Here is a 24384-nt window from a genome sequence, read left to right on the forward strand (position 1 = left end):
AAAGTTTGCCTTTATTTGTGTACATTCACGATAAAAACAAATCTTTATGCTTTTGTAATATACTGTAAGCCTAAAGAAAAATAAGACGCCGCTTTCTGCCATCTGGATCCCAATGCGCAGTACAAAAATTAACCAAAACTCTGCATACTAGGCTATACTTGTTTTGCAGTTTTTCTTTAATTTTCTTAATTTATTAAGTAAAAACATGTTTCTCATATAGGCCTATTTATTTATTGCCTAGCCTAATTATGTTTTTCTCTGCTTGCAGAAAGGCTGCATGTGCGTGATGTTATATGAAGACCATGTGAATCCTCATGTTCTGTTGTTTGCAGCTTTTTGTGCATGCAATTAATTTCCGGGAAGCAAATTTTTGTATTTTTAATGGGTCACAGACACTTATCCTTTCAAATTTAATTAAATTCTTATTTATAACTATCTTATAAAATAATCTTGTCAGTTAATGGTTATTAATTGGTTTATGAGCCTCGGTTGTAAAAATAAGCGTAATTAACATCCCTAATAGAACTTCCCAACCACAAACAATCATGCTTGTACATTCTACTCTATGAGACCTCCCCCCCGTGGTTCACTCTGGTTTAGAGGGACTGCTCAGTGCTCATTAAGAGTTTATCAAAATCATTACATTCATTAAAAAGCCATGATTTCCAAGCTTTAAAATATTATTTTGTGTGTGTGTGTTATTCCATTCAGGGGTTGCTTAGTAATTTGAGTATTTTTGTGTGCAAAAGGTGTCCTGCTGGGTTTAAAGGGTTAAACAGCAACAACAACTATTATTATTGTTCATCTTATATATAAGATTAAAATGCTTACTAACAAGTACAATTGTAACACTGAACTACCAGTATCAAGCATTTCTTTAAGCATGTCACTTAAAATTGAACACAAAGACTTCATAAGAAAACTTTACTGTTACTCAATTACTCACTTAATACATTGCACATTTTTTATATACTGTACATGAAATAAAGAAACCGTGAACTTGACAAACACACACACACACAAAAGTGATTTAACACACTCTCAGCACTCTTGCAAAACACAGACATGAACAGTCAAGGTCTTTCGGAAGCTCTGATGATCATCTGAAGTTTTGAACAAAGAATCACTGCATGAAAAGATTAATTTTCGGGATAAATCTGACACTGGAAATTTCAGTTCAATTTAAGCCATGTACGAAAACTATAGAGATACAAATACGATCCACTCACATGAATGGGGAAAAGTCCAATGCTCAATATGGCCACTACAGCGAAGAAGTCCCGCCTTCTAATAAAAAGAGCCAATCGTCAATCTTTACAGACTGGTAGTTCTTTGGGGGATGGGCTATGTACAGATTTGCTTGTTTACGACAGTGCCTGTCGTTTGATGACTGTTTACTGTCTGTGCCTGTGCTGTTTTTGAAAGGAGAAATACCACATTGCGTTCATCGGTGAACAAACTAAATCTTTGTAAAACATGACATTAATTAAAGGTATGCACAAAATATTGCATTGTTTTGGTGTGTTTAACTCAATTCTTAGTACTCGAATTCTTAAGAGTTTTGTTCCAACCCTGCTTCAACACACATACCATGTAGCTTTCAATTAAGCCTGAAAGACTTGATTAGTTGGATCAGGTGTGTTTGATCAGGGTTAAATCTAAACTCTGTAGGGGTCCGGAGCTTGACACCCCTGCTTGACACCCCTGGTTACTGCATGTAAGGTCCATGGTGAGGTAAAACAAAGTTGGTCTTTGCTTAGGATTTGTAAAAATGACTTGTAATAATAAATGTATTTACATTGTTATTGAGGAACAAAATAAACAGGAAAAAAAAGTTCAGCAGTTTTATTAAATATTGTGCATGACATGACAATCATAACGCAAAGAACATCCACATCACATCACATATCGAGTCCTTTCAGTGTCGTCCTCTGGTCTTTGATCCAGTTCTGTCTCTGTTCTTCCAGTTGTAACCACATCCTCATTGAAACAGCCGTAATGGAGACTGATGTCATGAAATAATTGACTTTTCTATTGCACAACTGCTGAAATAAACTGGGAAAAAACAAGTTTTTAGAGCTTAAGCAACAAAGTAATGAGACAGGTCACTTCAGATTTTGTTGCGGATTTAAAATATATAATTTGATTGGGAGTTCAGCGAGCAGTTTTGCAATTTCAGGATTGCCCCATTCATTTAGATAGGACTTTGTCTTGGATGAGCTGCCCGGAGGCACTGCAAATATGAAAAGAGACTATGGTCTTGTACACGTCCATACAATTGAGATGCACAGAGATGTTTAGATACAGGGTCTTTCTGATTGCACTAACAAGATGTGTTTAGAAGTCTCCAGTATACAAGCCTTTAGGAAAATTAACCATGGTATATTTTAGTAAAAGTGTAGTTACCATGTTTTTTTGCCAGATTGATTGCCAAATGTATAACGACAGTTTTACTACAAATACCATGGTTGGTGTATGGTTATCATAGTTTAACTACAATAACCATGTATTTTTTGTTATGTATCATTATATATATATATATATATAAAATTAAATTTTAATTTAATTTAAATGTAATATTATATATCATATTTAATTTAATTTACTTATTTAATGTATGTACCATGATTACAGGGATAGTTCACCCAATGAAAATGCTGTCATTATTTACTCACCCTCAAGTCGTTCCAAACCTGTATGAGTTCCTTTCTTATGTTGAACTTAAAAGAATATATTTTGAAGATTGCTGGCAATCAAACAATTGGTTGTTGCCATTGACTTCCATAGTATTGTTTTTTCCTTCTATCATGGTCAATGGCAACCACCAACTGTTTGATTACCAGCAATCTTCAAAATGTTTAACATAAGAAACCAACTCGTACAGTTTTGGAACAGCATGAGGGTGAGTAAATGATGACAGAATTTTCATTTTTGGGTGAACTAGCCCTTTAAGTGTCATAAGGGTGCATGTGCCATCATGTTTTTGGGGGTGTTTATCGGTTAAAAATTAATCAACCAGTCCTTTTACATTTGTAGGCTAGCTCCAAATTTAATGAATTTAAATGAGTCTTTTGATTAACAGAATCAAACAATTTGAGTGCGATTAATAAAAAAGCTAGCTGTAAGTAAAATATACGTTTATTAATTAATGTTACTGATCAGCTGACCTCTGATTCAGGAGGAAAAATATTGTGTCTAAGTGACAATTTATTAATATATAATAATTTTCAGTGCGGTTTATAGTTCGCTCCTTTTGTTCATGCTATGTTCTAATTTAAGGGTAGAAATCTATGTGTATTATGATGTGATTTATTGTATATATAATAGTCTAATATATATACACAATGTTTTAGGTCACATAGCAAATGCTGCCATTCTTCTGAAAACTGCTGATCTTCAAAGACCAGCCATCAATCAGGTAACCTGTACACAGAAAGAGTTTCGGAATACAATTCAGTTACCCAAGTTATCAAATACTTTAATCAGTTACAAAATTAGCAAGACAGCCCTTTGACAAGCTTAGATTTTTCCTATTCTTCTTGAAATTTACTGTATTTTAACAAAGTTTGGGAGAAACATTTTCAGATAATCCAAACAATTAGCATCAGTGGAAGTCTCCATTTCGCCGCTTTTCTCACCTCCATTCTCAGAGGACAGCAGGCCAAACATGATTATTCTCACTCTTATGTATACAGTGGGTATAGAAAACAATCATCCCCTTAAAAATAATCACATTTTCTTGTTTCGCTGCCTGAAATTTAGACCGTTTTTGTTTTATCCAGCTGTATTAACTCTGTGCAACATATAACATCCAAGTGAAAGATATAACACCAACATGTCACAAAAAAAGAAAGAAAGAAAAAAGATTTGGTGCACTTGGTAGTGCTTCAGTTGGTCTACCAAGGACTGAAATTCTCAAGAAAAGTTATTTTCATGCTGAGCTAATCAAGATGACCACAGCGGTTCACAGTTGAAAGTCAGATGACATTGAGAAGGTGATTAGCTACACCTGATTGAGTCATATTCATTTTTTCTGACATGTTGGTGTTCTATCTTTCACTTTGATGTTATAAGTTACACTGAGTAAATGCAGCAGCATAGAACAAAAACTGTATCCATCTTTATTTTAGGCTGCAAAGCAATAAAATGTGATTATTTTAAAGTGCGGGAATTCTTTTCTATATACTGTACATATGTGAACTTGTGAATTGCTGTACAATTCAGCTAAAAAAAAGAGCTACTTGTTATCATTACAATTGTTTAATAATGTAACATCATTATTCTAACTTTTGCTTAGACAATGAAAACTGCAATTTTTTTTTTTTTTTTTTTTTACAGTTTCCTCAGTGACCTCATTGACCGTTTCCACAAGATAAATAGAAAGGACATGTCAGAGGATGATAGAGGTATTGATATTTCACTGAAGTTAGCATGCGGTATTCACGGTTTCACACATGCATACGGTTGTGTTACAGAATGTGTTTTATGGTTACTGAAGAACATTTCTTTTTACCTTTAGGCTGCACGTCAAAATTATAGCTGATTAAAATAATAAGGATGCAGTAGTGGTTCATGTTTGTTTTGTGATAGTGTTTCATGAGTCCTTTGTTACGTCCAGTTTAACTGCACACTGTTATCCATATTTTTTGTGTAGAAGGCCCATAGCATGATGATTGGCCATTTACGGAGATTTAACTGCTTGCACCCTGGATTTTGTAGAGACTTTTCATTAGCCGGTAATTGAGTAAAATTTTTCATCTGTGTCTGGGGGTTTATTGCGTTATTGAGTGGGTTGAAAAACTGTTGTGCTCAATGTTAAAACGACCGTTTAAATGCACATGAAAGTGAGTTATTGATCAACATGAGTTATTCTGGAGGTACAAGAATGAGCTACTGTACATGATATTCATACTGCCATCTGCAAAAAAGAATATTATAACAACATTTAACAATGAAAAAAGCTGTATATTTTGTAATAGAACCTCAGTTTAAGGGAAATTGAAATAATTTACAGAACATATTTCAAACATGACTTGCTAACAACGTCAAGTTGAATCAGCATTCCATGGGTGTGAAACAGCCCACAGACGTGCTGATTTCTAAAGGTCAGTGGTGAGACTGCAACACATTTCAACACTCAAATCCACAGAACTGTGCCAATGACAGGACAGTTTATGCAATTACAGTCCTACTCTTGGTGTATGAGTGCTGTGCTGGAAAAGGCACAAAACACCTGGCGATTTAAAAGGGGAAATCATTTTAAAGTGCACTGTACACTGCTTAGGATGAAAAGTTTCTTGCTATATTCAAAATAAAACTCTGCACACAACTGCTATATGTAATTTATGATGCTGTACTTTATATTTAACAATAACCGCTTTATGCTACATTGTTTTCAGATGACATTACTATTTTGCAAGTTTACACAACAATCTTCTCACTATATATTGTAACCTCTTGAAAGATTAATTAAAGGTATGCACAAAATATTGCATTGTTTTGGTGTGTTTAACTCAATTCTTAGTACTCGAATTCTTAAGAGTTTTGTTCCAACCCTGCTTCAACACACATACCATGTAGCTTTCAATTAAGCCTGAAAGACTTGATTAGTTGGATCAGGTGTGTTTGATCAGGGTTAAATCTAAACTCTGTAGGGGTCCGGAGCTTGACACCCCTGCTTGACACCCCTGGTTACTGCATGTAAGGTCCATGGTGAGGTAAAACAAAGTTGGTCTTTGCTTAGGATTTGTAAAAATGACTTGTAATAATAAATGTATTTACATTGTTATTGAGGAACAAAATAAACAGGAAAAAAAAGTTCAGCAGTTTTATTAAATATTGTGCATGACATGACAATCATAACGCAAAGAACATCCACATCACATCACATATCGAGTCCTTTCAGTGTCGTCCTCTGGTCTTTGATCCAGTTCTGTCTCTGTTCTTCCAGTTGTAACCACATCCTCATTGAAACAGCCGTAATGGAGACTGATGTCATGAAATAATTGACTTTTCTATTGCACAACTGCTGAAATAAACTGGGAAAAAACAAGTTTTTAGAGCTTAAGCAACAAAGTAATGAGACAGGTCACTTCAGATTTTGTTGCGGATTTAAAATATATAATTTGATTGGGAGTTCAGCGAGCAGTTTTGCAATTTCAGGATTGCCCCATTCATTTAGATAGGACTTTGTCTTGGATGAGCTGCCCGGAGGCACTGCAAATATGAAAAGAGACTATGGTCTTGTACACGTCCATACAATTGAGATGCACAGAGATGTTTAGATACAGGGTCTTTCTGATTGCACTAACAAGATGTGTTTAGAAGTCTCCAGTATACAAGCCTTTAGGAAAATTAACCATGGTATATTTTAGTAAAAGTGTAGTTACCATGTTTTTTTGCCAGATTGATTGCCAAATGTATAACGACAGTTTTACTACAAATACCATGGTTGGTGTATGGTTATCATAGTTTAACTACAATAACCATGTATTTTTTGTTATGTATCATTATATATATATATATATATTAAATTAAATTTTAATTTAATTTAAATGTAATATTATATATCATATTTAATTTAATTTACTTATTTAATGTATGTACCATGATTACAGGGATAGTTCACCCAATGAAAATGCTGTCATTATTTACTCACCCTCAAGTCGTTCCAAACCTGTATGAGTTCCTTTCTTATGTTGAACTTAAAAGAATATATTTTGAAGATTGCTGGCAATCAAACAATTGGTTGTTGCCATTGACTTCCATAGTATTGTTTTTTCCTTCTATCATGGTCAATGGCAACCACCAACTGTTTGATTACCAGCAATCTTCAAAATGTTTAACATAAGAAACCAACTCGTACAGTTTTGGAACAGCATGAGGGTGAGTAAATGATGACAGAATTTTCATTTTTGGGTGAACTAGCCCTTTAAGTGTCATAAGGGTGCATGTGCCATCATGTTTTTGGGGGTGTTTATCGGTTAAAAATTAATCAACCAGTCCTTTTACATTTGTAGGCTAGCTCCAAATTTAATGAATTTAAATGAGTCTTTTGATTAACAGAATCAAACAATTTGAGTGCGATTAATAAAAAAGCTAGCTGTAAGTAAAATATACGTTTATTAATTAATGTTACTGATCAGCTGACCTCTGATTCAGGAGGAAAAATATTGTGTCTAAGTGACAATTTATTAATATATAATAATTTTCAGTGCGGTTTATAGTTCGCTCCTTTTGTTCATGCTATGTTCTAATTTAAGGGTAGAAATCTATGTGTATTATGATGTGATTTATTGTATATATAATAGTCTAACTCTACACAATGTTTTAGGTCACATAGCAAATGCTGCCATTCTTCTGAAAACTGCTGATCTTCAAAGACCAGCCATCAATCAGGTAACCTGTACACAGAAAGAGTTTCGGAATACAATTCAGTTACCCAAGTTATCAAATACTTTAATCAGTTACAAAATTAGCAAGACAGCCCTTTGACAAGCTTAGATTTTTCCTATTCTTCTTGAAATTTACTGTATTTTAACAAAGTTTGGGAGAAACATTTTCAGATAATCCAAACAATTAGCATCAGTGGAAGTCTCCATTTCGCCGCTTTTCTCACCTCCATTCTCAGAGGACAGCAGGCCAAACATGATTATTCTCACTCTTATGTATACAGTGGGTATAGAAAACAATCATCCCCTTAAAAATAATCACATTTTCTTGTTTCGCTGCCTGAAATTTAGACCGTTTTTGTTTTATCCAGCTGTATTAACTCTGTGCAACATATAACATCCAAGTGAAAGATATAACACCAACATGTCACAAAAAAAGAAAGAAAGAAAAAAGATTTGGTGCACTTGGTAGTGCTTCAGTTGGTCTACCAAGGACTGAAATTCTCAAGAAAAGTTATTTTCATGCTGAGCTAATCAAGATGACCACAGCGGTTCACAGTTGAAAGTCAGATGACATTGAGAAGGTGATTAGCTACACCTGATTGAGTCATATTCATTTTTTCTGACATGTTGGTGTTCTATCTTTCACTTTGATGTTATAAGTTACACTGAGTAAATGCAGCAGCATAGAACAAAAACTGTATCCATCTTTATTTTAGGCTGCAAAGCAATAAAATGTGATTATTTTAAAGTGCGGGAATTCTTTTCTATATACTGTACATATGTGAACTTGTGAATTGCTGTACAATTCAGCTAAAAAAAAGAGCTACTTGTTATCATTACAATTGTTTAATAATGTAACATCATTATTCTAACTTTTGCTTAGACAATGAAAACTGCAATTTTTTTTTTTTTTTTTTTACAGTTTCCTCAGTGACCTCATTGACCGTTTCCACAAGATAAATAGAAAGGACATGTCAGAGGATGATAGAGGTATTGATATTTCACTGAAGTTAGCATGCGGTATTCACGGTTTCACACATGCATACGGTTGTGTTACAGAATGTGTTTTATGGTTACTGAAGAACATTTCTTTTTACCTTTAGGCTGCACGTCAAAATTATAGCTGATTAAAATAATAAGGATGCAGTAGTGGTTCATGTTTGTTTTGTGATAGTGTTTCATGAGTCCTTTGTTACGTCCAGTTTAACTGCACACTGTTATCCATATTTTTTGTGTAGAAGGCCCATAGCATGATGATTGGCCATTTACGGAGATTTAACTGCTTGCACCCTGGATTTTGTAGAGACTTTTCATTAGCCGGTAATTGAGTAAAATTTTTCATCTGTGTCTGGGGGTTTATTGCGTTATTGAGTGGGTTGAAAAACTGTTGTGCTCAATGTTAAAACGACCGTTTAAATGCACATGAAAGTGAGTTATTGATCAACATGAGTTATTCTGGAGGTACAAGAATGAGCTACTGTACATGATATTCATACTGCCATCTGCAAAAAAGAATATTATAACAACATTTAACAATGAAAAAAGCTGTATATTTTGTAATAGAACCTCAGTTTAAGGGAAATTGAAATAATTTACAGAACATATTTCAAACATGACTTGCTAACAACGTCAAGTTGAATCAGCATTCCATGGGTGTGAAACAGCCCACAGACGTGCTGATTTCTAAAGGTCAGTGGTGAGACTGCAACACATTTCAACACTCAAATCCACAGAACTGTGCCAATGACAGGACAGTTTATGCAATTACAGTCCTACTCTTGGTGTATGAGTGCTGTGCTGGAAAAGGCACAAAACACCTGGCGATTTAAAAGGGGAAATCATTTTAAAGTGCACTGTACACTGCTTAGGATGAAAAGTTTCTTGCTATATTCAAAATAAAACTCTGCACACAACTGCTATATGTAATTTATGATGCTGTACTTTATATTTAACAATAACCGCTTTATGCTACATTGTTTTCAGATGACATTACTATTTTGCAAGTTTACACAACAATCTTCTCACTATATATTGTAACCTCTTGAAAGATTAACTCAGTACTTGGAGTGCTAGATTTGGATTTTGTTCTAAACTTGGTTACCATTTGATTTGAATCTTTACAGACTCAGCAGACTGTCCTTGTTTTTCCCCGTTCATGACACTATAAATTAATATAAATTAAATAACTATATTTTAACTTCATCAATGGGGGGAAAAACAAGGGCAATCATATGATCAATAAAAATTCAACTGACAATAAAATTTAGAACACTATCCTAATCTAGTGCATAATCTGTGTTTAATTCTGTAAACCCAGTAAAATAATCCCTGAGGTATAAAAGCCTTCAAGACACTAAAATATCCATCAAGTACATAATCCAATCCCTCAGCGTAAAAACATTTAAAACATTCACAAATTCCGTACATGCATTCCGCTGGGTTCTAATATCACATTCAACTTCACATTCCCACACTCTGTTTTATTTAAGTATAATATTCTGGTTAACCACCACTGGTTTGCGATCAACTCACCAGGGTATAGACACAGGTATAGTGTTCTGGTCTCACTGATACATCTCTGTGTTATTTCACTAAAGTGGTTCCAGCTGCACTGATTGCAACAGTGCAGTCTAATGACTTGCCATTATTCTCTTTTATTACCTGTTCATTTATCCTCAGTGCTAAAACATAACTTCTCTCGTCATTCCAAGTCCAGTATGCCCTCTGAGAGAGCATCTATAGCTTTGGAGGCAGCTGACGAGGAGCTTCTTGGTCCTGAATCAATGAACATGCGAGGGATCTCACTTCCAAAGTAAATCTTACTATTAGCTGCAATTGCCTTAAATTTCATCAGCTGAAGATATTCAGGAGTCAGCTTCAGCTAAGAGGAGAGGAGAACAGAAAAGTCAAAAACTTTCATAAAACAATGAGCACAAAATGACGGGGGGGGGGGGGGGGGCAGTTTTAGGAGTTTACCTTATTGGCCTCAGCTGCTCTCTGTGCAGTGTAAAAGTCTGCATCTGCTTTTGCTTTCTGCCGAGCAATGAGAGCGCCGTCTATAAAATCAGCGAGACATATGAGAAATCAAAATCAACACAACAGAAACCACAGAAATATTCAGAGCCGTGTGATGAGGGATTGTCAACAGCATTGAAATTCATCCTAAGCATCCCATTTCACACTGATGATTATGAATATATTCCGGCGGCTCACCAAAACCTCTCCCCTCAACAACTACATTTTTCTGCTGCCATTTTGAGTGTTTCAATGCTATGTTGCACCAAACAGTTACAAGAGTAATCAGAAAATTCAGAGCTGACAAGCTTTAATTGTTCTATAAAGACGTGAAAGCACACACCATTGGTTTGAATTTTGAGTCTCAAAACTATGACCGTGTGAACACCTTAGTATCCCAACATGTCGGCCCTCATGAGGCAACCAGCTTCCATGTAAAATAAAATAGCTTTTCTTAGGTTACTGAAATGACAGTGATCATGTAAATGTACATGACCTGTCAGATTTGTCATTACTTTTACAAGCAGCAAAAACTGAGAAAGAATTACAAAAAAATAAATAAAAATCTGGCCAGCTTCAGCATCCATTGTACAGACAAGAACAGCAGATACAGTATGAGACAGTACAATAAACTTTTACACAAAACTTCCAAAGCGTGATCAGAAGGAAAAAGTCCTTGCATCTGCCTCTTCAAAATCATCTTGCACACATAGACTGAGAAAAGATGCTATTTGTCATTCTACTCAGTGTTAATTATAATCACAGTAGTTCAGAAATACTCATAGATGGTTCATAATTTCTAAACTAATGTTCGCATTAAACTATTACACTGTGGCATTTAGTACACACAATTCAGTTTTTGTAGCATAGAGTAGGGACATACTGATTATAATGATTTATACTGTCTTTTTACACACTGTATTGCATCGTGCCGCGTAAACGTAAAACCATGTCTGCATTTGTGATTGGAGAAAAGACAAACAACAAGCTCTACTCTACACTGCTCAAAACTTGCATTTGAATCATCAGTGGCAAATCCTTTAAATATGTAAACGTGCTTAAAGACTGCGAGTCAGCATTATTTGTCAGAACACTGGCATTTGTAGGCTACTGGTTCAGGAAACAGTCCTCATCCTAAGTAAATTTCGCTGCACACATCTAAATATTTGGGTTCCGGTGTTGTAAATACAGCTTAACCTCATTTTTCTAGTTGTTTCCTCTTTTGTAAGACCAAACAAAGTAGTTTTGCTATCACGAAATAGCGTCTCCACCACACGGCAGTGGTAACAGCAAGAATAAAAGTTACGCCTTATTTCTTTGTGAAAACATTTGGGCAGCATTATGCAAATCTTCCCACACCTTGACTTAGGCCCAATCCCAATTCTACTCCTAAGCCCTTCCCCTACCCTTCCGTTTTTGGCGCGTTCACGTGAAGAGGTAGGGGTGTCTCGATTCTCTTTTGGTTGGAGGGGTAGGGGAAAGGGAAGGGCCAGCTACCCTTCAAATGAACATTTTTCAGGACCACACTTCAAATTAAGTGGTATGAACTATCTTTGCAACATGGCTGCCTGAGCGAACAAAGAAAGCTTTTTTTTTTGCATTAATAAAGATTTTAACGAAAAGTAATGATCTGTTACATTCAATCACGAGTTCATATTAACGGTCATATCACTGACATGTTTGCAAAAAAATTGCTAATATTTGCTAATGTCATATAATTATAGACTGCACAATGGTACCACAGAATATTGTCATATCTGATCAGGGCGATAACCACCTTAGACATTGAGGGTGTATGCGCGTCTGTGCATTTCTCTTTTTAGAGTGAGTTTACTTAAAAACAGCGATGTTGACAAGTTTCTTGTCCTTTTCAGAACAATAATTAAAGGCTCTAATGCACACCAGCACACCAGTATGTGTGTGTATTGTAGGAGCTTTACGACGTATGATGATGTGTGACGGCATAGTAGTGGTGTCCCAATCCTTAGGGGAATATTTTCACCCCTACCCCTTCAAACGAAGATTTTTCGGGACCACACTTCAAATGAAGGGGTATGAATTATCTTGGCAACATGGCTGCTACAGTGAACAAAAAGACACATAAATGTAAGCTTTTTTGCCATAAAAGATTTTAACGAAAAGTAATCATTTGTTTTATGTTACATTCAATTATGAGTTCATATTAACGGTCATGTTACTCAAAGAAATGTTTGCAAAAAATCGCTAATATTTGCTAACGTCATATCATTACAGACTGCATGATAGTGCCACAGACTGCATGATAGTGCCACAGACAGCATATGTCTGATCAGGGCGATAACTGCCGTAGACATTGATGGGGGCTAATCCCCCCAATAATTAGTAATCGCTGAACCATTTTCTCAAATATTGCCTATTCGAGAGAGCGAGAGAGAGAGAGAAATGGAAGTTGCGTGTATTTGAGGCTGTGCGTTTATCTTTTTAGAGTGAGTTTACTTAAAAACAGCAATTGTATCCTCTCGTCGCTGGAAAATATAATAGCGATTCAGTATTTAAACTCTATTTAATAAAAGTCGTGGGGCAGCGTTGACAAGTTTATTTTCTCCTGGATGTGTGAGCTGCACGATTTCCGATATGTGTGTGTGTGTGTGTGTGTCAGTAAGCAGCTCATTAATACAGAACGATAAAGGCTCTAATGCACACCAGTACAGTTGTGGCCAAAAGTTTTGAGAATTACATAAATATTGGAAATTGGAAAAGTTGCTGCTTAAGTTTTTATAATAGCAATTTGCATATACTCCAGAATGTTATGAAGAGTGATCAGATGAATTGCATAGTCCTTCTTTGCCATGAAAATTAACTTAATCCCAAAAAAACCTTTCCACTGCATTTCATTGCTGTCATTAAAGGACCTGCTGAGATCATTTCAGTAATCGTCTTGTTAACTCAGGTGAGAATGTTGACGAGCACAAGGCTGGAGATCATTATGTCAGGCTGATTGGGTTAGAATGGCAGACTTGACATGTTAAAAGGAGGGTGATGCTTGAAATCATTGTTCTTCCATTGTTAACCATGGTGACCTGCAAAGAAACGCGTGCAGCCATCATTGCGTTGCACAAAAATGGCTTCACAGGCAAGGATATTGTGGCTACTAAGATTGCTCCTAAATCAACAATTTATAGGATCATCAAGAACTTCAAGGAAAGAGGTTCAATTCTTGTAAAGAAGGCTTCAGGGCGTCCAAGAAAGTCCAGCAAGCGCCAGGATCGTCTCCTAAAGAGGATTCAGCTGCGGGATCGGAGTGCCACCAGTGCAGAGCTTGCTCAGGAATGGCAGCAAGCAGGTGTGAGCGCATCTGCACGCACAGTGAGGCGAAGACTTTTGGAAGATGGCCTGGTGTCAAGAAGGGCAGCAAAGAAGCCACTTCTCTCCAAAAAAAACATCAGGGACAGATTGATCTTCTGCAGAAAGCATAGTGAATGGACTGCTGAGGACTGGGGCAAAGTCATATTCTCCGATTAAACCCCTTTCCGATTGTTTGGGGCATCTGGAAAAAGGCTTGTCCGGAGAAGAAAAGGTGAGCGCTACCATCAGTCCTGTGTCATGCCAACAGTAAAGCATCCTGACACCATTCATGTGTGGGGTTGCTTCTCATCCAAGGGAGTGGGCTCACTCACAATTCTGCCCAAAAACACAGCCATGAATAAAGAATGGTACCAAAACACCCTCCAACAGCAACTTCTTCCAACAATCCAACAACAGTTTGGTGAAGAACAATGCATTTTCCAGCACGATGGAGCACCATGCCATAAGGCAAAAGTGATAACTCAGTGGCTCGGGGACCAGAATGTTGAAATTTTGGGTCCATGGCCTGGAAACTCCCCAGATCTTAATCCCATTGAGAACTTGTGGTCAATCCTCAAGAGGCGGGTGGACAAACAAAAGCCCACTAATTCTGACAAACTCCAAGAAGTGATTATGAAAGAATGGGTTGCTATCAGTCAGGATTTGGCCCAGAAGTTGATTGAGAGCATGACCAGTCGAATTGCAGAGGTCCTGAAAAAGAAGGGCCAACACTGCAAATACTGACTCTTTGCATAAATGTCATGTAATTGTCGATAAAAGCCTTTGAAACGTATAAAGTGCTTGTAATTATATTTCAGTACATCACAGAAACAACTGAAACAAAGATCTAAAAGCAGTTTAGCAGCAAACCTTTTGAAAACTAATATTTATGTAATTCTCAAAACTTTTGGCCATGACTGTATATGGTGTGACGTGTGACGGCATAGTAGTGGTGTCCCAATCCTTAGGGGAACATTTTCTCCCCTACCCCTTGACACTCTGTTTCAAGGGACAAGGGGAAGGGGTAGGCGGAGGGGTAGGGGAAGGGGTATAAAATAGAATTGGGATTGGGCCTAAGACCTCGGAGGGAACATGACAACACATTCACCTACCTTCAATTTCTGAGATCCTTTTCTCTATTTCTTTTTCCATAACTTTCTGTCCAAATTTTATTTCAGACACCTGAGCCACCTTCTCTGCCTCTGTACACATAAAAAAACAGAGCGACATTTTCACTTTATATGAAATACAACTTCATCTAAATCCAACCCATATGACCAAACCTGCTCATCAGGCTGAAAACTAGGAAAAACATCTTTGTTCACCGATGACAGCCTTTTTCCTCTCCGTCTCTGCCTCCTTCTCTACCACCTTCTGAGTCTGAGTCGCAATCAGTAACTTCGTCCTCTCACCCTCCCTAAGAGACACACACACACACACACACACACACACACACACACACACAGACACACACACACACACACAGACACACACACACACACAGACACACAGGGAACAGATTCAGTTTCAATTAAGTTCAGCCGATAAGGATTGACAGAGATTTCTTATATATGATCAAAATACATTTTTGCTGTTCAGATATAGGACAAGAAGTTAATTTTGGACCCTGGTCACAGCTTAAGACTCACCATGCACCATATGTGAGAACAATGCTACTTGCCAGTTGGCTGGTTACTTTATTAGGAACTGTCTGCAACATAACATATTTAGTCTCACTAATGAAAATTATAAACGAAAATGATTCTTTTATGTTAACTGATCTTACCCTCATTGTTAACCAATTATTTGGACGTGTGTAATATTCCTCAAACTTAATCACCAAAACTAAATTAAGGAACCAAAATCACGTTCAACAGTATATTTATGTATGATATTGTAAGTAATTTATTTTTTCTGTAGATACTGTAGTAACTTATTCTGTAGTATACTAATATGCAAGTCCAGTAATTATATTTGAAAAAATGTGATTCAGAGACAAAATGTATAAATAAAGGCCAGTAAGAAACATTTATTACCTGTACATTTACTGTTTGGAGATGTTAATGTTGGGCCCTTGTAACACAATCAGATCATTAACAGCTATTACACTCAATATGTAAGAAGTTCTCATAAACTCACATCAGTTCATAGTTCCTGCGAATGCTTTCTGGAATGTTTGGTTTGGTGACACGGACCGCCTGCTTAGGAGGAAGAGGAACAGAAGAAAGAGAAAGCAAAGAGAGGAGAGAGTAAGAGAAAAAAGACAGGCAGACATACTTTTTGTTTATAAAACTAAACTAGATATTTGACAGAACACTGTTCTCACAAAGAGACCTTGTTATGCAACAATTTATAATTTTTTTTTTTTACTGGAAGGGCCTTGGGTAACAATAGAAAGCATAAATATACAAAACAAAATTTGATCTCAGGAAAATGAATGGATATGGTCAAATACTTCTCAAGTGAATCACAGCTCAGTGTGCATCATGTAAATGACACATTACTTACAAAAGCTCCATTAGAGAATTCTGGAAGTATTACAAGGAATTGTGAATCAGTTTACTGTTGATCTCAGTATCAGCTTAACAAGCTGATGACTAGCGTATTTTGAGAGCTACCAGATGAGAAACAAGAAAAATGGAAATCACAATGGATAGTTCAGCACCAAAGGGATTTGATAAAGGAAATCAGATTCTTGCCAAACCAAAGCTAAATAAATAAAGATAAGCCCATGTGCAAATACACAAAGCTAATATGTAGCATCTTGTCTTTCAGTAGGTCTAACAAAACGTCAAAAAAATAAGTCTCGAATGTTACTAAAGCCCATGTTTATCTTCCCTGATTTCAGAAGAATTGTTATTTTATAACCGGTGCAGAAAATGGAATGCCGCCAAGAACGTGACCCCAGAAAAAAGATTGAACTGCCAAACCAATCGAAGTCGAATCCCACCTGAATGATGAGTCCAGGTGCCATGCTGGTGAGATCCTGCTGCAGCGTGAGCTTTAGATTCTCGTCTATTTGATCTAAGAAACAACAGGCTACTTAAAGAATGACAGGTGTACACAGAATATATACCCCTAACTTTTTGTTTTATCATCACACACAAGTGCAAATAAAAATCACTTGAGAAGCTTATGGCACTATCAGCATGTCAAACATCTCCACATTACCACTAGAAGGTCATACACGGATGAAATCTAATGCTATTATATTATAAATATATATTTTACAAATTTAAATGAATTACTGTAAGGAGTTACTGTAATTGAAAGAGTCATTTTTTGATTCCTAAACCTTCCTAGAAATTATACATTGCACATTGAGTGTCTTCACATTTTAGAAGGGAAACATAAGCAAACAATTATTTAAATAAAACAAAACAAATGTGAGTCTATGCAAAGCAGTTGCATTGAAGTATAGATTTTAAAGCGGCAAAATCATGCCGAGCTTGGCAACAATCCCTGATTAGGACATTAAAGCACATCACTTACCGAATAGGCCTATGTAGACCTCCTGAAGTGCGTGCACACTACAGAACTGATTCAGCTCATGGTGAACCTTGTTGAAAATCAGAGCTTTGTCGTAGTCGGCAGTGAAGTTTCTCACAATGTCGTAAACTGCAGCAGAGCAGACAATGATGTTAAGAGAGAGATGAATAGGGCACATAAAATGAATGACAGTAAAAGTTTGGGTTATCACTTAAATTCATAGAGAGTTGGATAAATCATTTATTGGCGAGTAGGCTATGCCAAAGAGGCTCTTAGGCCTTCCCACATTACAGGGCCCAAGGGAAATGTTCCCAGATGTCCACCCCTAACAACAGAATTTTTAGTGGTTCTACATTATCAGTGTTGGGAACGTTACTTTAAAAAAGTAATTAGTTATAGTTACTCACTACTTGTTCCAAAAAGTAACTGAGTTAGTAACTGAATTACTCTATAATAAAAGTAACTCGTTACCAGGGAAAGTAACTATTTGCGTTACTGTAAAAAAAAAAAAAAAAAAAAAAAAAAAAAAGTTGCTATATGTCAAAGAATTTTTTTTTTTTTTTAGCAGTTTTCACAAATCAGTTGAAATAAGTAGAACAGACAGGTGTTCGTACATAACTTTCGAGATTTATTGCACGTCAACAGACAGCAAGAGTTTTATCCTGCACTCTTTGTAAGAAAAGTGTTTTTGGCCACTAGCTTTGTAGATGCGTGTGTCACACATTACATGCACGTTCTTGCCTTTGACTACAATGAATTTGAAGTAGTGCTTATATCTCCATCTTGAAAATGCCAACTTTTCATCGGATTGCTCCTGACTCGCCATTTCTGCTGCTGCTGCGAATCTCTGTGTAGCTGTTGCGTGTGTGTGACTGTGTGTGTTTGGCGCCGCTGGCGCGTGTGTGTAAAAACACTGGCTCTGATTGGCTACCATGAAACACATGACTCTGCCTTAGCCAATCATAATCGCTTATCTCGTTATTAACCCACCTGCTCACTCGCTGTGTGAGCCAGGGGTGCGTTCGGATTGCATATTAAATCAATGCTTAGTAACACGCCGCATTTAACGTTCAGTAACGTTAACGGCGTTGTAACGACGGGAAAAGTAATTAGTTAGATTACCCTGTTACTGAAAAAATAACGTCGTTACCTAACGCCGTTCTTTTAAACGCCGTTATTCCAAACACTGTACATTATAAATAGCAAACAAGTCATTTTACCTGCTGAGGGAGCAAGATAGTTCACCACCTCAATGCGATCAAAGTAGATCATTACACCTCCACTGCAAAGCAAAAAAACATGTTGAGATATTATTTATATATATATATATATATATATATATATATATATATTTGGGATGGCACGGTTCAACTTTTTCACTGTTCGGTTTGTTTCACGGTTTTAGAGTCACGATTTTCGGTACAGTTCGGTATGTGCTATGTTTATGGAAAAACCATACTTTCTAATAAAAAAAAGGAGAAGAATATTCTATCCAACTACAAGCAGCAGCACACATAAATACAATAGAGTAAAGATACAAACAATAACGCGCTGAATGAAAGCACATTCACTCTCTGACAGCAGATGGCGCTAAATGCAGCCCTTACCCTGTAAACATTAAAATAATCTTAAATAACCATTCAGATGTGTGTTTTTTCCCTATGGTGTTTATTACAGAGCCAACTACTGAAATATTAGGCTATACTATATAGGCTATTTATCTTCAAACAATCATTTTTTTATTTTTTTATATGGACTACAAATGCCCTAGATATTGTTTGAAAGTGTTTTGATCTTTTATTGTTAATTCACACTTTACATTATGGCTTCATTAGTTAATAAAAAATATTCTGAACATTCATTAATCTTAGGTATTGCAATATTTAATAACACATTGTTAAAATTGAAAGTTGCAACTGTGTTATTTAATGAACTAACATGAACTAAGACTTGTATTTTTTTTAACAAAGATTAATAACTTCTATAGTAAATGTAGCTATTGCTCATTGTTTAGCTGTGCACTTATTGAATGAGCACTATGCGATGTCCGAACTGATTACACTATACTTCATGTATTGCACTGTATTTTATGTAAAATCATTTTCTATTTTTAAATTCTTAAATTCATTTTAAGTCAATTTTTAAATCATTTTCAAGTTCTTAAATTGCTTGTTTTATTTTTGTGATTATTTTTCTTCATGACTTTTTTTTACTTTCTTTTTGAATTACCATTTTGTACGAAATGTGCTATAAATAAACTTGCCTTGCCTTGAATGTCAATGCATTAACTAAGGTTAACTTATGAGGTCTTGATAGTGATAGGAAGTGATACCTATTGGTTTTTATAGTTCTTTTGCACTTTAATGTGTAAAACATTTAACTTTTATATATTTTTCTGTATTTATTGTTTTAAATGTTTAGTTATTTTTGTTGTAATAAAAAAAGTTATTTAACCTGTTATACTGTATTATGACCACTTTTTTTAAAACAAAATTTCAATACCATATACCGTGATAAAAGCATTATCAATTAACCGCAACAGGAAAATTGAATACCGGCATATCCCTAGTCTAGCATAAGTTTTTAGGTATTAATTCTTTATTAACATTATAAAAGCTTTTTAAGCAAGAGCAGTGAGGGATTTTTGTTGTTGCTGTTTCTATTAATATAAAAACTGTCACTTTAAGAGAATACACCGATACTATGTCTGCTGTAGGATACTTACCAAGACGGGCATTTTGACATAATTTTTGTCTGAATTTGTCCATTTAAACACAATACTTCAGAGAGATCTTATATTTGCGCGCGTTCTGAGGCGCAGGTTTGTGCGCTTCGGATGAGCGCATGCCCAAATTTTCTCACTGCGCGTGCGAGCTCACGTCCTCTGGCTCTTAAATGTGTTAAGTGTTCCTGTAGCTCAATTGGTAGAGCACTGCGCTATGAAGCGCAAGGAATGGGGGTTCGATTCCCCGGGAACACATGATATGTAAAAATTGATAGTCTGAATGCACTGTAAGTCGCTTTGGATAAAAGCATCTGCTAAATGCATAAATTTAAATGTAATTTTAAGGATAAAAGCGTCTACTAAATTTAATTTAAATGTTTAAACTGACAAAGCTTAAATGAGTTTAGTTTAAATACATATTAACGTGTGCTGTTCAGGTCTCATCTGTGCGCGCGCGCTTTCAGCACCCGGATGATGACAGAATAAATGACTGCTCATATTCCAGCATAAGTCGTTTACATTGATCAAGAGTGAATGGTTTGTCCAGGTTTTTTTTTTTTTTTTTTTTTTTTTTCTCTCATCGCTGTTGTTATGTCTGGGAATCCAGAATGCGCATCCATCAACAGAAACATATATTAACTGCTATTTATAGCAAACCATATTACAGATGCTTTGGATTTAAGTTGAACCGCGGTCCCAGCGCGTACCAAACCGTGTGTGGTGAACCGAACGGTACGGGTTTTTTTCAGCGAACCGTGCCACCCCTAATATATATATACACACATGAATGAGTGTGAAAATGTATTCCATAAAGCACAAGCAATAAAGGAAATCTCATACAGGGTCTCCCTAAAAGCAGCATGTGTCTGCGATAATCTGTAATACAACACTGACCAACTGTTTTATGACCAGAATGTATAAATGTTTTGTAGTTTCCACACTATTTTCAGCTGTGATAAGAAACAACAATGCCTGAGCAACAAAAAGTTATTTAAATCGTAATATTTCACAATATTACTATTTGTACAATAAAATACTATTTGATCGAATAAACACAGATTTGGTGAGGGACTTCTTTCAAAAACATCCCAAAATCTTACTGAACCCAAACTTTTGAACAGCAGTGTACAGTTAGTATATACACTTATAATAATACATTTACCCACATACAGTACACATAATCGTCAAATGATGATTACATTATTATCAACGGTTTACAGCAACAATCAAAATAATCTCTGGGATTAATTTAAACCAGTTTTTCTGTACTTTTTCCAGTGTTATTTCACAAGTTAAGCTCACAAATGATGTTCTACCACAAAGTTAAACTTTCACCCGTCAGTCTAGGATTCTCCTGAACTAATGATCTGCTGTGTGTACATGCTTTAAAACCTGCAAAATGACTCCATTATGATATTGGCTATACAGAATTGCAGGTAAGAGTTTACCAAATTTGAATTTGGTATCAAGCAATAGGGGAAACCAAATGCCTACTGTAATGCTGCTCTCACTCTCATTTTGCATGCATATGAAAGAAACACAAATTCTATGGTGACTGCAACTCACAGAAGATCTGATGAATGTTAAAAAAGTATCTCACCTTGTGCCACATGGAACATTCTTTACTTCATCTGTTTGTAGAGTTGTCTTTATGAAAAGAGAGAGGATGCAATAAGAAAAAAAACCTATTAAGTTAAACCATACATACTGTATAATGTCAGTCTTTTACCTGTACAGACTTAAATGTAGTAATGAACGGCAGCATCAGATGAAATCCAGGGCCACTGGTGGTGGTCAGCAGAGCTCCACCTCTGAGAAAATAGAAGCACACAGTTATACAATCTACAGTACAAAGTAAAAAGTGGCATGTTCTGCAAGAAGATTAATGCAAAATCTTGAGCAACGGAGTTGCTGACCTGTAGTAGACACCCACATGTCCTTCTTCAATCTTATGAAGAGCAGAAAACATTCCAGCGCCTCCTATGGCGAGGATAATGGAGGCAACAGCAGCCAATGTCATTCTTAACACAAAAGATATATGTTAACCAAAATATGTTCACCTATTAAATTACTGATTTATTGTTGTTAGGTTATTTCCTATATTATCTTCATGTGTGAAACACAATGAAGATGTTCTAATCATAGCACTTAGACAACAGACGTAATCCAACAAAAAGACAACTTAATAGCAATGATTAAAAATTCTTAATACATATAGGCCTGATTTCACAGACAGGGCTTAAACTAAACCAGGTTTAGGCCATAGTTCAATTATGACATTTAATGATTTGTATAAATGTGCCTTAAAAAAACATTACTGGTGTGCATTCTGAGACAAAAATAAAGGCACTGATATATTTGTAAATCAGTCAAAGCAAGTTTCTTTCAGTTGAAGCAGCTCAGATTTAGATTTTAGTCTGGGATTAGGTTTAAACCTTGTCTGTGAAACTGGGGGATAATGTTTTATTGTAGCCTGATAAAAAACAACCTAAAGTGGTTTGCTAGTCTTAGCTGATTTTTCCAGCCTGGTCAATAATCTCTTGTGCAACAATGATAAGAACGACTAGTTTTAGTGTGGTGTGTGTGTATATATGTTATCGCTAACAGCTAAACATGACTGGTGTGAAACCCACGCACAAGCAGTCGTCAGAGTTGTTGACAGATTGAGAGAGCATGTGGAACACTGACACTGATGTCACTCTGTGGCTAAGAGGATTGAGAAAACCTAGCACAAAGACCTGCATGCAGCTGTCCGTGTTATAACATCACAAACAAAACATCAGTTTAGTAAACCAGCGCTGAAGGGTGCAAAGCCCGGGTTTTAGACAGGATAAGAAGCAGGAACTCTGGATTCAGCCACCATTGCTCGTTAAACGCATGAGAGTCCAGAAGTTGCCGCCGGATGTGGCTTTTCTCTTTGCGTCACACAAACTAATAGATAGTCCTATAAATTAAACATACTCCTGGTGACAAGATGCAATTTAAGGAACAAAAAACATGACTAGCTGTATTTAATAGATATCTACACAGACGAAATACCAGTGAATGCGAGATTACAACACGGAAAATTACGTTATGGATGAATGCGAACTAAAAGAGATGTTACCTAAGTAGGTTACTGTAACTCCTTCGTAATGGCCGGAAGAGACACCTGCGATCGATGAGGAACATACAGCGACGCTCCTTTGCGTCTGACGTCACCACAGTTTAACCCACATTTCCGCTGTTGTTCGAGCAGCACACCGTTAGATGGGGACAAATATCCTCCTATAAAAGCAGGACTGTGGCTGAGGGGAATGAGAGACTCTTTAAAGTGATAGGTCACCCGAAAATGAAAATTCTGTCATCATTTACTCACCCCCCAAACCTTTATGTGTTGCTTTCTTATGTGGAACTTAAAAGAAGATATTTTGAAGATTGCTGAAAATCAAACAGTTGGTGGTTCCCATTGACTTCCATAGTAGGAAAATAATACAATGGAAGTCAATGCGACACACCTACTGTTTGATTAAGGAGTTGAGGGGGAGTAAATGATGACAGAATTTTTATAATTGGGTGAACTATCCCTTTAATACACCGATTTATTTGCCTCATTGTTTTTCTAATGAATTATATACATTTGTAGTATTATTATAGCTATTTTGCATAAGATTTTCCTAATAAAAGCTTCTGTTTTCATTTTAATTTTGGGTTAAGTTCAGTAATTTTTATTTCAACTTTAGTTTTATTATTTCAGCTTAAATGTTTATATTATTTAAATGTTTACATTTATTGTTTCATATGATATTTACATTTTATATTTATTTATGCCTATTAATTTTTTTATATTTTATTTATTCTAAAAAATATATATTTAATAGTTTTAGTTAAAATTAAATAAATAAATGCTGATTTGCTTGAATTGTTAAAGCTTTTACATGAATTTTGGAAACTAACATGTACAGTACATTAGGCCTATACTTGAAATTACAATACTATGAAGCCACCAAAAAGGGGTACAACAGGCCTTGGGCAACAACAACAAATTATAATAATAATAATACATACATACATACATACATACATATATAATTTTTATTTATTTCCTTTTTAAGTGCTGCTGGTCCAAGAATCATCTTGGTGGGAAGCAGAATTGGATCTGTAGTTGGTTAACATGCCATACCCATGTTTTCCAACAATTTCTAATCAGCAAATACTTTGTTGAATGTTTTGGAATTATCTTTGGTTGTTTGTCCTGAAATTGCTTGATTGATTGGTCAATTGAGTTTGTGATCAGTAAAAACCTGTTATGTGACTTTTTTAACCGGGTGATCTTTGGACTTCATTTCTTTAAGGACTCTTGTAGGGAATGTCAATGAAGAAGGCTTACTGCCAAAAGTTTGATTGTTCTATGCTGCAAAAAAAAAAAAAAAACTAGATTATGATGTGCTGATTGAT

General features: G+C 35.8%; 1 protein-coding gene and 1 long non-coding RNA gene across 3 annotated transcripts; both read right to left on the minus strand.

Moving 5' to 3' along the window:
- Window positions 1–1789: 1789 nt before the first annotated feature.
- On the minus strand, window positions 1790–6507 carry LOC132139601 (uncharacterized). Its single transcript, XR_009433641.1, has 2 exons — window positions 6312–6507; window positions 1790–2314 (listed from the first exon to the last, which is right to left on the minus strand). It is a non-coding gene; the product is annotated as an uncharacterized LOC132139601 (long non-coding RNA).
- Window positions 6508–6599: 92 nt separating this feature from the next.
- Window positions 6600–23287, minus strand: LOC132139598 (erlin-2-like). Of its 2 annotated transcripts, XM_059548071.1 has the most exons (13): window positions 22585–22952; window positions 21864–21968; window positions 21677–21758; window positions 21548–21594; window positions 18443–18504; window positions 17226–17351; window positions 16684–16757; window positions 15873–15931; window positions 15059–15150; window positions 14846–14935; window positions 10371–10450; window positions 10056–10275; window positions 6600–7403 (listed from the first exon to the last, which is right to left on the minus strand). In XM_059548071.1, exons 1-12 carry the CDS (start codon window positions 22689–22691, stop codon window positions 10096–10098), a joined length of 1104 nt encoding a protein of 367 aa, XP_059404054.1. In that variant the 5' UTR covers window positions 22692–22952; the 3' UTR covers window positions 6600–7403; window positions 10056–10095. The 2 variants fall into 2 exon arrangements, with proteins under 2 accessions (XP_059404054.1, XP_059404055.1); XM_059548072.1 differs by lacking the exons at window positions 6600–7403; window positions 22585–22952 and adding an exon at window positions 23054–23287 and having other exon boundaries at window positions 9802–10275.
- Window positions 23288–24384: the final 1097 nt, after the last annotated feature.

The sequence above is a fragment of the Carassius carassius genome, chromosome 4 (genome assembly GCF_963082965.1).
Source record: "Carassius carassius chromosome 4, fCarCar2.1, whole genome shotgun sequence".
Classification (NCBI taxonomy): domain Eukaryota; kingdom Metazoa; phylum Chordata; class Actinopteri; order Cypriniformes; family Cyprinidae; genus Carassius; species Carassius carassius.

Coding starts and splice junctions, on each gene's coding strand:
- LOC132139598 (XM_059548071.1), bottom strand. CDS start 22,691: ATGCAGGTCTTTGTGCTAGGTTTTCTCAATCCTCTTAGCCACAGAGTG. Junction 21,759..21,863: donor CATGTGGGTGTCTACTACAG/GTCAGCAACTCC, acceptor CTATTTTCTCAG/AGGTGGAGCTCTGCTGACCA. Junction 14,936..15,058: donor GAGGAAAAAGGCTGTCATCG/GTGAACAAAGAT, acceptor TTATGTGTACAG/AGGCAGAGAAGGTGGCTCAG.